The 14,310-nt window shown below is 40.7% G+C and overlaps 2 protein-coding genes across 2 annotated transcripts; both read left to right on the top strand.

Moving 5' to 3' along the window:
• Positions 1-1,126: 1,126 nt before the first annotated feature.
• LOC105355581 (von Willebrand factor A domain-containing protein 7-like) lies at positions 1,127-2,808 on the top strand. Its single transcript, XM_023962766.1, has 3 exons — positions 1,127-2,038; positions 2,304-2,490; positions 2,595-2,808. The coding sequence occupies exons 1-3, from the start codon at positions 1,876-1,878 to the stop codon at positions 2,806-2,808; spliced, it is 564 nt and encodes a 187-aa protein (XP_023818534.1). The 5' UTR covers positions 1,127-1,875.
• Positions 2,809-4,624: 1,816 nt separating this feature from the next.
• On the top strand, positions 4,625-13,478 carry LOC105357391 (von Willebrand factor A domain-containing protein 7-like). The gene is made up of 7 exons (XM_023962635.1): positions 4,625-5,138; positions 5,228-5,360; positions 5,569-5,715; positions 11,543-11,635; positions 11,722-12,002; positions 12,094-12,387; positions 12,486-13,478. The coding sequence occupies exons 1-7, from the start codon at positions 4,938-4,940 to the stop codon at positions 12,849-12,851; spliced, it is 1,515 nt and encodes a 504-aa protein (XP_023818403.1). The 5' UTR covers positions 4,625-4,937; the 3' UTR covers positions 12,852-13,478.
• Positions 13,479-14,310: the final 832 nt, after the last annotated feature.

Here is a 14,310-nt window from a genome sequence, read left to right as displayed (position 1 = left end):
ATTATTGCATCAATAACCAAGGACAGTTTATAATGCCATTGATTTTGTTTTTATTTAACCCATTCAGTATTTCTTTTTATTATGTCAAATTTTAGATGTTAATACAGAATTATAAATTGCAAAGTGTATTTTCATATTCCAAGCCTGATTTGCATGCTGAATTGCAAATTAGAACATTTATTTTCAAATTTCATGATTAAATAGCTAATTGAATAGTCAATTGAAAATTGCATATTACTTTTATATTATATTTATGTAATATGGACATAAATATGTGTTTTCCAGGCCCAACCTTTTACTGCCAAGTCCATTGCTAATGCATGTGAAGCTCCAAAGTCCTACAATTCTTTTCTTTTTAACATCGGTCTCATCCAAAGCATGAATGCGGCCACAGATTTTCGTCATTTCCGTGATGCCCATTACCACTGTGATGATGAGCTTTTAGTAGAAGGACAGAGGCTCATCACAGATGGTTTGTCAGCAGTAAAGGCTGCCAACAAGAGGCAAAATTATTTGGAAGCAAGATTAAACCTGGGAGGGATACTCCACACCTTACAGGTACTTTCTCACAATCCATTTTATGGTCTAAAACCATAATAAAAGTCTGAACAATCATGTTTTTCCGCCTGTAAATTCAGTGTTGATTTAACAAATCTTGAATTAAACATTGAGTGCCAAATGAGTGTTGTGTTGCTTCAAAGCTAGAGTACGGAGCCCGTAAAGGGACATAGAAGAAAAAAAATACGGTAAAAAAAACAAAAAAGTAACTGGTACACCCCCACTTAGTTTTTTTTTACTTTGATTTTTTCTCTTTGATGTCGCTTTAGGGGCAATTCTATGTTTTTATGCTCAGGGTTCTGCAACCTTAAACAGTATAAGAGCCATTTGGGCTTGTTTACTGAAGAAAACCAAGTAGGAGCCGCAAAATCTAATCTAATATATTTGAAGTATATTTCTTTATTGACATGAATAAAAACAGGAATATCAGGAGAAACTAGCATTTTCTCAAATTGTGATATTGTTTTTTTCCACGTTTGGCAGAAGCTCGAATCATTTTCTTTCAAAATAAAAAACGCCCTGTGCCAAACAGGACGTTTTTTTTTCTCCCATTGCAGCTCTGGACAGTTACTAACTATTGTCTTGCAGCATAAAATAATACAATATGTGTTTTAAACTCATGAAAGATCAGACCTTTTTTTTTTTTTTTTTACCAAAGTTTAACTTAGTATTTGAAATCTGTGCATTCTGGAGGAAGGGTCGAGCGACAGGGTGTCTTCGGGTCAGTAGAGATGTAATTTCCTTTACATAGTTCATCCTCTAGGTGCATCTCAGTCAGAAAAGTATAAACTTAATTAATCTAAATTAAATAAATGCCAATTTGGTAATATTTAAAAAATTACTTTTATTTTATTTTTCTTTAACTAGAGAGCCACCATGGAGAGATAAAGAGCCATGTGTGGCTTCAGGGCCGCAGGTCGCAGACCTGTGCTCTGACTGAAAAAGAAATTAGTTAATTTACTGGTAATTTTTCCCTGAATGGAAGCTAAAACAGTAACTACATTACAGAATAGAAAAACAAGATTACTAGAAAAAGTAAGTAATACATTCTGACCGTCCAGTTTTGTCCCATTTGGCAAAATGCATTTATTCCAGATTATTACTTGATTGATTTTTATAGTAACAGTCAGTTGCGCAAAATGTTTTGTTCCATCTCCACATTTACACCTGCAGGATTTCTACAGTCACAGCAACTGGGTTGAATTAGGAAACAAATTTCCCAACATAAATATGATCAGAAAGAACGCCACCATTGGAAAACTTGCAGGTAAAACCATAACTTAGAGAAATTGTTTCAACATTTATTAGTCAAAAAAGATGCCTAGAATTTTATGTTTCTCTGCAGCTAAAACCACTGCAACCTGTCGTAGCTGTAATGGGGACGACTGCAGCAACAACATTTTGGAGGATATAATAGCAGGAAATATTTTGACATCTGGATACTCTGTTGTTCGGACTTTGTCTGGGAACAAACCGAAAGGTAAAAAAAAACAATAGTCTACTAAAACCAGCAACAAAATTATCCTAAATTTATACTATAAAGAATATGGGTTTTTTTTGTTGATGCCCCTTGTATTGTGGTGGTGGAACTAACATTAGTGTTCACTTTAGCTTTACTATTTGTTTTGTCTAAATATATAAATTAAGTGTCCATTTGTTCATTTATGTACAGTATTTGTGCTTTTACTTAGAAAGCTGAGAATTCTAAGGTTTAATTTTTTTGGTTTTGTTTCCATGATTATCAGGAAAGTGCAGCCATGGGAGTTTCCTTGATGCAATAAGTTTAGGCGAGCCTAAAGGTGGGATCAACAAAGATTCTTACACCTCCAGCCATGGACATCTTCACAGGGAAGCAGCAGAGCTGGCAATATCTGCAACGAGTCAGCTTCTGGAGGACATTCGAAGAGCCACTGGGGACAGAGAATTCCTTCAGTATTAAAATCCTTTTGCCTTCTTGAGTGACACTACTGCCCAGAGCAGAATTTAGCAGCCGTATTACCATAAGCATTTCCAACCTCAATTTTTTAATTCCCTAGGTTGATGGGAATCTCAAAGGGATCAAGTAAGGCTCTTTGTTTTGTGGTGGACACAACAAGAAGTATGGGTGACGACATTGCAGCAGTACGAACCGTCACTTCAAAGATAATTGATAGTAAGGTTGGAACAGAGGATGAGCCTTCACTCTACATTCTTGTACCTTTCAACGATCCAGGTGAGTTCCTAGAACTGCAATTCAATCCTGTACAATAAATCATATGTTCTGTTCTTACATTTGTTTTTAAACATAAGCCCCTTTTCAAAAAAAATAAAATAAAATTAAGAAAAAACAAAAATTATAATGTGTCTTTTCTCTCGTGTGGCTGACAGATTTTGGGCCTTTAAGGAAGACTACAGACGCCGAGGTCTTCAAAGGTTATATCAATTCACTAACACCGGACGAAGGTGGAGATACTCCAGAAATGAGTCTTTCAGGACTTCAGGTTAATGCTGTTTCCAATACTACTATTTACTTTCAAACTTTTGATATTCTAGAGGTTAGACTGTGCTGTGATCATTGGAGAGGACAGACAGCTCGAGGTTGAAGTGTACAGGAAGCACACAGATCAGTACCTGTTACTTGACTTCAACCACCCTTTACAGCACAAACTAGGTGTTATTAGGACATTACAACACAGAGCCCAGGAGGTGCCCACAAGCTCTGACGGAAAGATGAAAGAAGAGCAAATATCCGCCAAGCCCTCCGAACCTGTGGATATCCCAAGTGGGCATTCACCAGATCCCAACATACAGGAAAACAAGACAAGAAGGAACAAGAGCCAAAACGGAACAGTATTTCAATTCCCTATATCGCAGGCCTGTCTGAAAAACTAAAAAGGATTTTCAAACAACATAACATCCCAGTTCATCTCAAACAAGTAAATACTCTCAGACAAAAACTGGTTCATCCAAAGGACAAAATTCCCAGCTACAAACAGAGTAATGTTGCATACTCTATCCACTGCAAAGAGAACTGCAATGAACAGTATATAGGAGACACCAAACAACCTCTACACAAGCGGCTCTACCAACATCGCAGAGCCAACCCAAGTGGACCTGAGTCTGCATCTCCACCTGAAGGCCACAAACCACTCGTTCGAGGATAGTGAAGTCCGAATTCTAGCCAGAGAGAAAGGATGGTTTGAGCAAGTAGTGAAATAAGCCATCTTTGTCAAGAAGGATAAACCTTCTCTAAATAAGAATGGTGGTCTCAGGTTTATTCTTCCATCCATGTACAGCAGTGTTTTGAAGCCTTAACAACCCAAACCAGTTCCACCTGAGTCGTTAACAGCGGAAAGAGATGATCAGTTTGGGGAGGGGGTCACTGGCTCCCCAACCCCCAGCTGAGGACAAAAGACTCTTAACGACCCGAAACCATGTAGGTTAAGTTGACAATACCATCCAGTTTCAGGTCTGACTCCTCCCCCATGAGCGCATATATACCAGCTCTTCGACCAGTTTTTCCAGAATTGACAAAGCCTCTTGGATAGGAGGTGAAACGTCTTCTAACTTTAAAAACCAAGTCCAGATGACAGCCCCTAAACCTACTACAATGGAACCAACCTGGAAGAATGAGAGTCTTCATAGACATATTCTAGAGGTTAAAACTTCTGTTTGACTTTTTTTCAGCTGGCTCTAACTGGCTCTCCTCCTAATTCCGAGATCTTCCTCTTCACGGATGCACCTGCCAAAGATGAATATCTGAAGAACACAGTGATTGCACTCATAGAGCAGAGCAAGACAGTTGTGAGTACTTCCATACACCAAGATGCTGTTAAGAGATCTTTGATACACTATTTTTGAAATGATGAAATTGATGTATTGTAGAACCTCGGCCTACTTCTGTGGCTTCAGCCAGACACGCGAGGGCGTGATATCCCATCTCAGAGGTTGGTTGGATTGGTTGGCTGTGTGTAGGACTGACACATGGGAAACCAACCAGAGTTTGCTTCCCAGGAGCCACTATGACCTTCATCCAGTGTGGGTCCTTGGACAAGACCCTTTGCGTTACTGCCCAACTGTATAGCCACAAGGGTTCCCACTATCTGGGTTCCCCTGTGCTGGTCCCCAGCCCAGATGAAATACAGGGTTGTGTCAGGAAGGTCATCGGGCATAAAAATCTCTTCCAAATCACCTGTTTGACTCAGTAGAAGCAGATTTGCTGTGACGACCCCTAAAGGCATATGCCAGAAGGTGGACAACAACATATATTGTACCGATTAAATCAAATAGAAGGAGCTGTAATGTTTTAGCTAACAAAAAATGAATAAATTGTTGGCCATCATCAAAAGACTTTATTCTGCAGCTTCATCATGTCCTGATCAATCATTCAGGTGAACTTCATGATAACCAACATACCAGGGCTCCGTCGTCGCAGAGAAGCTAATGAAAACCGACAGCAACAGCAGAACCAGCGGATGGTGAGAGATTCTCAGCTGTACAGAGATCTGGCTCAAGCTTCAGGAGGACAAGCGATTCAAGTTTCCAAAACTCAGCTGCTCCAGGCTACCAGCATAATCACAGAGTCCACAAGCTGTTCTCTGGTATTAATACATGCTCTCAATATTTGCAGCGGCTAATTCTATTGTACAGAAAATGTCCATCTATCCCTTTTGTTCAATTTGTATCCCAGGTGACCCTTCTGCAAGCAAACAGAAATTTGGGGAAGGCGGAAAATTACACTTTCATTGTGGATGAGACATTAACTAATCTGATCATTTACATCACTGGAAGCTCTGTCAACTACACGCTTGTCAATCCTTCAGGTGACGGTTTTGATCATTTCAAATTACATATATTCTTTTTTAATTTCATAGGTGATCCAATCACACTTCAAAATAAAAAAAAAATCGTGGCAAATTTTGACAGCAGCACTGAGAACTGTGTCTTGAAAAAAATAACTAAAAGTGAATCATAAACAACATTCTTATAGTTTCATTCACTATATTGATCATAATCCACTTTCATTTCTAGGTGAGCTTCATAATAGCACCTTCACAGGGCCATCAATCATCACAGCTGAGTTGGTGGGAAACTTACGGACTCTGCGGTTGCTGGGCCAAGTTGGATTGTGGGAATTGAGACTAACGTCAACAAATCCCTATACCCTGAGGGTTGTAGGTGAGGCACGTAACAAAGCTGAAATCAAACATTTACAGAATTTTTCTTTTCAAAGATAGGTTATCTTGATTGTCTGATTAAATCAAATAGCAAAAAAATCTCTAAGTACCAGGTTGGACCTCTTATACCTTCAGAATTGCCTTATTTCTTTGTGGCATAGCTTCAAATAGGTACTGGAAACATTCCTCAGAGAGTTTGGTCCTAATTGACATGAAAGCATTACACAGTTGCTGCAGATTTGTCGCCTGGACATCCATGATGCAAATCTGCTATTCCAGCACATCCCAAAGTTGCTCTATTGGGTTGAGATCTGGTGACTGTGGAGGCCATTTGAGGACAGTGACAGTTATCATGTTCAAGAAACCAGAGTGAGATGATACCAGCTTTGTGACATGCCGGGTTATCCTGCCGTAGCCATCAGAGTAGCCATCAGAAGATGGATACTTCCATCTGTGCTATGGCACTCTAATGCACTGTTGGTGCCAGAGGTCAGAGGAGAATGATCATACTGGTTCCATATAGATAGAAAAGCAACTGTAACTCAAATAACTACTGGTTAAATCTGAGGTCTGCAGAAGAGCATCTTTGAATGCACAACACATCCAACCTTGAGGCAGATGGGCCATAACAGCAGAAGACCATACTGGGTGCCACTCCTAGGAACACAAAACTGAGGCTACAATTCACACAGGCTCACCAAAACTGGACAATAGAAGATTGGATAAATGTTGCCTGGTCTGATGAGTCTCCATTGCAGAATTTGTTCTAAACTAGATGAAACCATGGATCTATCCTGCCTTGTATCAATTTTGTTGGCACACTTTGTGCCTCTCAGTTCCAATTGAGCATTGTTACAAGGCCACAACCTACACCAGTGTTGTTGCTGATGCTAAAACACTTGTGCTGCTAAAAAAACTCTCTTAAGGAATGTTTCCAGTACCTTCTTGAATCTGTGCCATGAAGGACTGAGATAGTTCTGATGGCAAAAGGGTGTCCAATTTAGTACTACCAAGGTGTACTAAATAAAATGGCCAGTAAGTATATATATACATTTTAGATGTTTTTATTGTAATCAAAGAATGTTGAGAGTTTACATAGCCACACAGGAGACAGACTCATTGCATCCATTCATCGATTAGCCCTTGTACTATCTTAGATGACCCCACCCTTGCATTGACGTGTTCTCCCTACCATGACAAAGGTGAAAAAATTTCATGTAATCCATGGACCCCAGTGAGGTTCACAAATCACTGAAGAAAAAAGGTTCAGCGCACTCTCTAGTGCAAGGGTGCTCACACTTTTTTGGCGTGTGAGCTATGTTTGAATCGACAATGTCTTGAAGATAGTTTATATATAAATAAATATATATATATATATATATATATATATATATATATATATAAACTATTAGTAAATGTTTGTTAGTTATGTTTATTAGCTACATGTTTATTTGAACATTATTGTTTATGTACTGATGATTAAAAACAACACAGTAAGATTAAACCAAGATACTGTTGTATTAACAGATGAGGCGTTTTATTACAAAGACAGAAAGCAGCAACCACCGTATGTCAGGCTCTGTTGTAAACCCTGCAATAGGGGGAGCATCATGGTTTTTCAATGGCGCTGCTGGCCTCGTACGAAGCGCGCGCCACGTAAAAAAAACAGCGTATTAAATGAGCTCGTATTTATCTGCGGGGCAGATTTAATAAACACTACGGTTGTTCGGAAAGATCTTCCGCCGGGAACTTGACGTGCCGCGGGGAGAGTTTGCGCTCAGTTTTTTTTTTTTCAACTTTATTGAACAAAGCATTAACATACAAATTGCGCTCAGTAAACACGCGTCTGCAGTGACGTATGTATCAGATACGGTGGCCGAGAACCGCCATTGCAGCAACAACAAAAAGAGGGGGAGCAAAAATAAAAAACAAAGAAAAAAAAAATGAAATGCAAATAAAAAAGCAGCAACTAAATAAAGGAGCAAAAATAAAAAACTACTAGCAAAAAAGAAAAATGAAATGCAAATTAAAAAAAGCAGCAACCAAAAACAGGAGCAAAACTAAAAAACTACCAGCAAAAAAGAAAAAAAAAACGATTTAAAAAAGCGATGCAAAAATAAATAAATTCAAACATAAAAAAAGCTATGCATCTAGAAAAACGGCTGCAATTTCTTTTTTACAACTTTATTGTACAAAACAGAAGTAAAATACAAAACACAATTTCATAAAGTAAACTTCAGATATGCCAGGGGAGCATATTACATAAGGGTTAATGGCAGACAAAGTGTGCGTTTATTACTTTTATGCACGCCGTGGAAGCCTTCGCGTCGGACAGTTGCTTCTGCAAAGTAGGTGCGTAAGTGGTGCTGCTGTTAGAGCGGCACCCCAAGGGACTGTGGGATAGCATTCCCTTTGCCTGTCTGGAGGGATTTGGGTTAAAGTGTGGCTTTTTGACCAAATGTGTTTAGTTGATTAGATGATTTACTGTGTTTTGTCAAGTTATTTTGTCCTACTATGCTTAAGTCTCTGAACCATGAGTGAGAGAGAGGCAGAGAATGATTAGTTTATATAGCACCCCTACAACCAATATATGTAGTGACAATATTGGAAAAATTGTAGATAAATATATTCGCCAAGTACATAGTAACTTCTTATTTTTATTGTTATAAAAACGACTATATCTGCAGGCTCAAACTTAGACAAATTTTGGCAAAATGTGATAAGTTATATATACATATGCATGACAAGGAAAATGGAAATAAGTCCAGAAACTCGTGCGTTTACTTTGTTCTTTTTCTCCAAGCAGAAACGCTTTCTTTTGCTGATGCAGCCGTGTTACTTTTTTTTTTTTTTTTAACTTGTCCTGTCCAACAGCTAGGCAGGCAGATGAGAGCTGAGGGCCTCTTGTGTTGGACATATTTTACTTTAACAAGAGGGGTTATTAATCTTCAGACAAACCAAAGGTATGACTGAATAAACCCCTTTTGTAATTGAGGCCAAACTTTATTCATTTCAACCATGATTGAAAATCTTTGGTGTTGGACCGGACAGAAAAGGAAAGAAGGGAAGAAGAGGGAGGGATGTCAGAGGGGGGGGGGGGGGGTGATGGTGAGAGGGGGGGGGGGTAAGACCATGAAGCAGCATAGAGCAGACAGGTTTACTGGTTATTTATCGTTACGGTACAATTCAAACGTAGTACAAAAAGGGCGGGGCCTGTTCACACACACTCAAATATTATCAACACACCTGCTAGCTGCAAAAAATGTCCACATGTCAACATGTACACAAAACAGATAGTGTTCACGAACGCATACCTATGCCTTTAAACCAACTAGTGTGAGATCTTTCATTCATTCAATCATGCAAACTATAAGTGCAAAGGTAAGCTAACACCTGTGCTCAGGTGAGTGTTTATGTTCTTCTAAAATGGATGGTGGAATGTGAAAAGAAGGAGGAGGAGCGCCCAGCCACCCCCACACCCAGACCCCCGCCGCAGCAGCAGCGGCAGCCGGAATTCCCCCAACTCCACACGGGAACAGGCAGGGAACAACCGCCCCCCGGGCGACCAAGACCGCCACCCAGGCCAGGGCCAGCAGGACCGCCGCGAGGCCCCCAGAGCCAGAGAGCAGGGAGGCGCGGAGGGAAAGAGAGCGCCGCCCCAGCCCAGCCAGGAAAGCAGCCCCCCCGCCGCGCCGGAAGAGCCCAACGCAGGGCCCCACCGGAGAAGGACGCCCACAGCCCCAGACGAGCACCCCACCACCACCCAGGAGTTCCGGGCATCCCCCCGCCCCAACCCCAGGTACGAGCCAGGACCCCCCAAGGGAGACCCGCTCCGCACTCCAGGCAGCCACCCACCCGGCCAGCGGTTGGTCCAGGGAGGAGCAAGGCAGGGGCCCGCCGCCCCCGCCCAGGAGGGGGTAACCCCGGGGAAAAAAGGTTGGCCCACAAGGGGTGTTATAAATATGGCCCGACCAGGCTCGGCCATGTTGGAAGTTTGGCGGGGCCCAGCGCTCAGGGGCAAGGACCAGGACCCACCCCCCAGGGACACGAACACCCCCGGCTCAGGTGTAATATGAACTCCCCCACCGTGCGGAGAGAGCACCGCTGGGCCCAGGAAGCCGGCACCCAAGGGACACGGCCGCCATCGCCAAGAGGCCCGCACCCCCCACCAGGGAAGGGGTAGGGGACAGATGGACCCAGGTCCCACCTTCCTTGCAAAATGCGTGTGCGTGTATGTGTGTTTGAGAGGATGTGTGTGTGCATGTGTGTGTGTTTATGTTGGAATGTATATATTGAAGGAGGAGGGGTGTGTGTACTAAGGGGGGGTGCAGTTAAAATTGGCGAGTAGGGCACTAAGGGGAATGTACTCCTGATTACCGTGTTACTTTTTTGATGGACGTATAATTCGCCGTCATTTAAATCTCAGACTCCGTCTCACTCAAGTGTTGTGCTCTCTCTTTTTCTCCACGCGTTTCCATGGTGACTCCAGAAATCGGCGATCCATTGAGAATGTCTTTATGTACATGACGTGCACGTGCATTAACCCAGGGTTACCAAGTCGAGCATAATTATGCTAACTCATATCCGGTCTTTTGGAACCGACAAACCCAGAGTAAGCAAGTTCAGGCGGATTTCAGCCAAAGTTCAGGGTTAAAGTCAGGGTAGATTAAACATGCTTCCTGGAATACCCCCCAGGTCTGCTAGCTGCCTGGCAGACTTAGAGCTGCTTGACCACTTTCGTCGTGGCTTTCTTTATGTAAAATGCATGTAATATGCTCCCCTGGCATATCTGAAGTTTACTTTGTGAAATTGTGTTTTGTATTGTACTTCTGTTTCGTACAATGAAGTTGAAAAAAAAATTGCAGCCATTTTTCTAGATGCATTGCTTTTTTATGTTTGCATTTATTTATTTTTGCATCGCTTTTTTTTCTTTTTTGCTGGTAGTTTTTTAATTTTGCTCCTTTTTTTAGTTGCTGCTTTTTTTATTTGCATTTCATTTTTATTTTTTTGCTTGTAGTTTTTTATTTTTGCTCCATTTTTTAGTTGCTGCTTTTTTTATTTGCATTTCATTTTTCTTTTTTGCTAGTAGTTTTTTATTTTTGCTCCTTTTTTTAGTTGCTGCTTTTTTATTTGCATTTCCTTTTTCTTTTTTGCTAGTAGTTTTTTATTTTTGCTCCTTTTTTTAGTTGCTGCTTTTTTTTTGCATTTCCTTTTTCTTTTTTGCTTGTAGTTTTTTATTTTTGCTCCTTTTTTTGTTGTTGCTACAATGGCGGTTCTCGGCCACCGTAATCAGAGGATGTCCGATTGGCCAATCTGCATGTTGATCAAGTCCCGTACTTCTCGGTGAGGATTTTGATTGGCTGGTGGATTTTTAAGAAGTACTTTTTTTTTTCTGGTCCGCGATCTACACTCATGTCCTTGAAGATCGACCGGTCGATTGTGATCGACGTAATGAGCACCCCTGCTCTAGTGGGTCTAGATGACCCAACTCCCAACGTTAAAGTGCCTAGGAAAGCACAAGGGTTACAGGCAACCTGTTCCCTCTTAACCAGATTTACGAGAAAAGAAATCTAGCTTTCAGAGCCCTGACATACTTGTGATTCTGCATGTATCCATTAGATGAGTATGGCTGAGTATCAGCAGCATGACAATGGAAATGTCTGCAGAAGTACCTAAAAATGCAAACCACTTTAATCAAAACGAGCAAAAGGAAAATAAACTGACCAAGCACAGAGCCATGTGGTGCACTATGACTGACCTCTGCTTTTCATGACTGAAAGATGTAAAGGATGTTCCTTGTATATATTTATGTTGTTTTCTATTTACAGGTCAGAGTCCTATTGATTTCATCTTTAGCTTTGTTAAGCAATCTCAGGGCCCATTAGGAGGATTTGATCTAGTTGAAAATCGTCCAACAGCAGGTAAAAAAAGCCCTTTCCGGTGCTTTTATTTTGTTTGAGGGAGTTTCCCAGCTTTTTAGTTTGACCTTATTTTCTTTCCTTCAAAGGCGGTAACACCAGTTTGCAGGTTACTCTACTTGAGGCTGACATCTCTACTGTGACAGAAGTCATTTTGGTTGAATCCTCAGGGTCAGGGAAGGTTAATGGTCTTGTGGAGGCTCAGGGTGGAGGACAATACTTAGTCCATTTTGACAAGATACCATCATTTGAGTTTGTGGTATTAGTGAGGGGGCAGAGCACCAACAGTACAGCCTCTAGAGCATCCTCAATGACATTCCAGAGGCAGTCTACAACCAGCTTTAGAGCGTCTTCTGTATCTATTACTTTGGTAAGAAAAAAACGCTATCAAAACCATTTAACTCAAATAAAAGTTGTTTATTTGTCTTTTTAACATGTTCTTTTAATCTGTTTGTTTTCAGTCTGATACAGGAAGTGTCTTAGAGCCTGGAACTCCACTCCTCATTCCCTTTTCTGTGACGACCACAGGTGAAGGAGGAAACTTTGTCATCAAAGCTACCAATGACCAAGGTTATAATTTAACCTTTCCATCCAGTTTAACTCTGGAAAGTGGAGGTAGTGCCGACGGAACAGCAAGTATCACAGCACCTCTGGCCTCCCAGCCTGGTACTGGTGTCACACTGACCATAGAAGCTGAAGCTCCAGGAGGTGCAGACGCCAACTATGATGTGCTGCGTCTCACTGTTCTTCCAAAGGTCCATTTGAGATAGAACACTACATTGCTATACATAATATTTCTATGTATATTATTTAAATTTGTGTTAATCTGTCCGTTATTTTCTTCCACCTTCAGGTGACAGATTTTTCTCCTCCAGTTTGCCATTTGCTTAGTCTCCAGTCCAACTGCAGTGATAGATGTAACCAGTCTACATGGGAGCTCTCTGTCCAAGCGGCCGACGGAGAAAATGGAACTGGGATCGATAGCATCAGTCTCAGAGAAGGCGACGGCATCTTAAACTTTAATATGACAACAGCCAACGTGACGCTGGTATCCTACAACGCATCCTGTTGCTCGCCTAACGTGCAGCTGGTGGTTGTAGATCGAGTGGGTAATGTGGAAGTCTGCAGTTACTCTGTTGCCCCAAATGTAAGCACAACATTCAGTCCAACAATCAAGCCAAGTTCATCAACAACAGCTTCATCATCTGGAGCTGTCTAGCCCTCTCTTCTTTGCCTCAGTGTCATGATTTTGGGGATTATGTTGGGCTGTAAGATGCATTGAGATTAATTTCTATATTTTCAAAAGCTTTTGATGTAGCAGATCGGCCACAAGACGTTAACAATTAGTTAGCTCTCACACAAAGATGGTGCGATATTCATCAAACTGCAGTAAAGGTATTTGGCATATAGTCACTGCAAATTTGTATTCAACTGAGAATGAAATAAATTGGTGAATCTCACTCAGCACAAGTAATATTTTTAATAAGTTAAAAGACTAAGAGAAAATAGAAAAATTATGTATTATGTATGAACATTAGATCAAAGGTTTGCATTTTGACATTGTCATGATTTTCAATTTTTTTTTCTTTTATATTCCTACATCTGTATATGGTTTATAGTAGTTCTATAATCAACCTTGAATATGAATATGTGGCTACTTTTTCTTATTAAGGTTTTGCGGTAGGGGGTCATAAGGTTTGTGTAAAAAATAAAAAAATAAATGTATGTATTTTATTTTAATGAGATTTGTTCTAATGCTAATGATACTATTTACTATTTGATTAGTGAAAGTTTTCTCTTACTTGACTTATATTAAATTTTTTAAAATCTAACAATGTAATAAGTTAAAATAAACAATTTCCTAAATAAATGTATGAAAAATATTTACTGCGGCCGCTAATTTATGTGTTTGCTTGGAAAAAAACTAAGCCCCCCCCCCCCCCCCCCCCCCCCCCGAAAAAAAACAAAACAAAAACAATTTAAACACTGTATATTTTTATTACCAGATTTTTACGACCACTGGGCGCACTACGTTAGTGGGCACAGTCTCAGTTGTGTTTTCACTCTCCCTTCCTGCATCGCGCAACATCACTGGTTTTAGGATACACAAACACATCCCACAACACACGTTAGCCCATGCATCTACAATCCATTCACAAATCGTGGTGTAACTCGCCCGGCGCTGCCTCTCACAACTATAAAAGCAGATTGTTCCTGCCCCGATGTGCGTATCACTGCCATGTTAGTCTCGTTCTTCTGGACAGTGTGACTCATCAGGATGTCAAAGGTGAGCTTGTAATCCGCTGGAAGTCGCTGTGGAACCATAACCCATTCAGAGAAAACAAACTACCTTTCTCTGGTCAAGAACCATGGCCTCAGACTGAAGCTCAAGACAACAATTTGTGAATATTTACTAAACTAAAACTGAGGGATCCCAGGTAAAAGGATAAGACCATTTACTGTTCATTGGAGGTCACATCTATTAGTGTAAAATGAAGAAGAAAAAGAACTCTTAAAGATCATCTAGCTAGTTTTTGTCAGATGGATACTTATCCATTGGGTTTTACACATTGACCAGGCAGATCTCTTTGTGGTCATGTTTTACTTTCAGTTCTCTGAGGGTGAGGTTATAGACTGTAACATTGAACTCTGCTGAGGGCCCCGCCCTAGAAAAAAAT

The sequence above is a fragment of the Oryzias latipes genome, chromosome 14, assembly GCF_002234675.1.
Source record: "Oryzias latipes chromosome 14, ASM223467v1".
Classification (NCBI taxonomy): Eukaryota; Metazoa; Chordata; class Actinopteri; order Beloniformes; family Adrianichthyidae; genus Oryzias; species Oryzias latipes.
This window is presented reverse-complemented; position numbering and strand designations above follow the sequence as displayed.

Coding starts and splice junctions, on each gene's coding strand:
- LOC105355581 (XM_023962766.1), top strand. CDS start 1,876: ATGCCTAGAATTTTATGTTTCTCTGCAGCTAAAACCACTGCAACCTGT. Junction 2,039..2,303: donor GTCTGGGAACAAACCGAAAG/GTAAAAAAAAAC, acceptor CATGATTATCAG/GAAAGTGCAGCCATGGGAGT. Junction 2,491..2,594: donor GGGGACAGAGAATTCCTTCA/GTATTAAAATCC, acceptor TTAATTCCCTAG/GTTGATGGGAATCTCAAAGG.
- LOC105357391 (XM_023962635.1), top strand. CDS start 4,938: ATGATAACCAACATACCAGGGCTCCGTCGTCGCAGAGAAGCTAATGAA. Junction 5,361..5,568: donor CACGCTTGTCAATCCTTCAG/GTGACGGTTTTG, acceptor TTTCATTTCTAG/GTGAGCTTCATAATAGCACC. Junction 12,388..12,485: donor GTCTCACTGTTCTTCCAAAG/GTCCATTTGAGA, acceptor TTCCACCTTCAG/GTGACAGATTTTTCTCCTCC.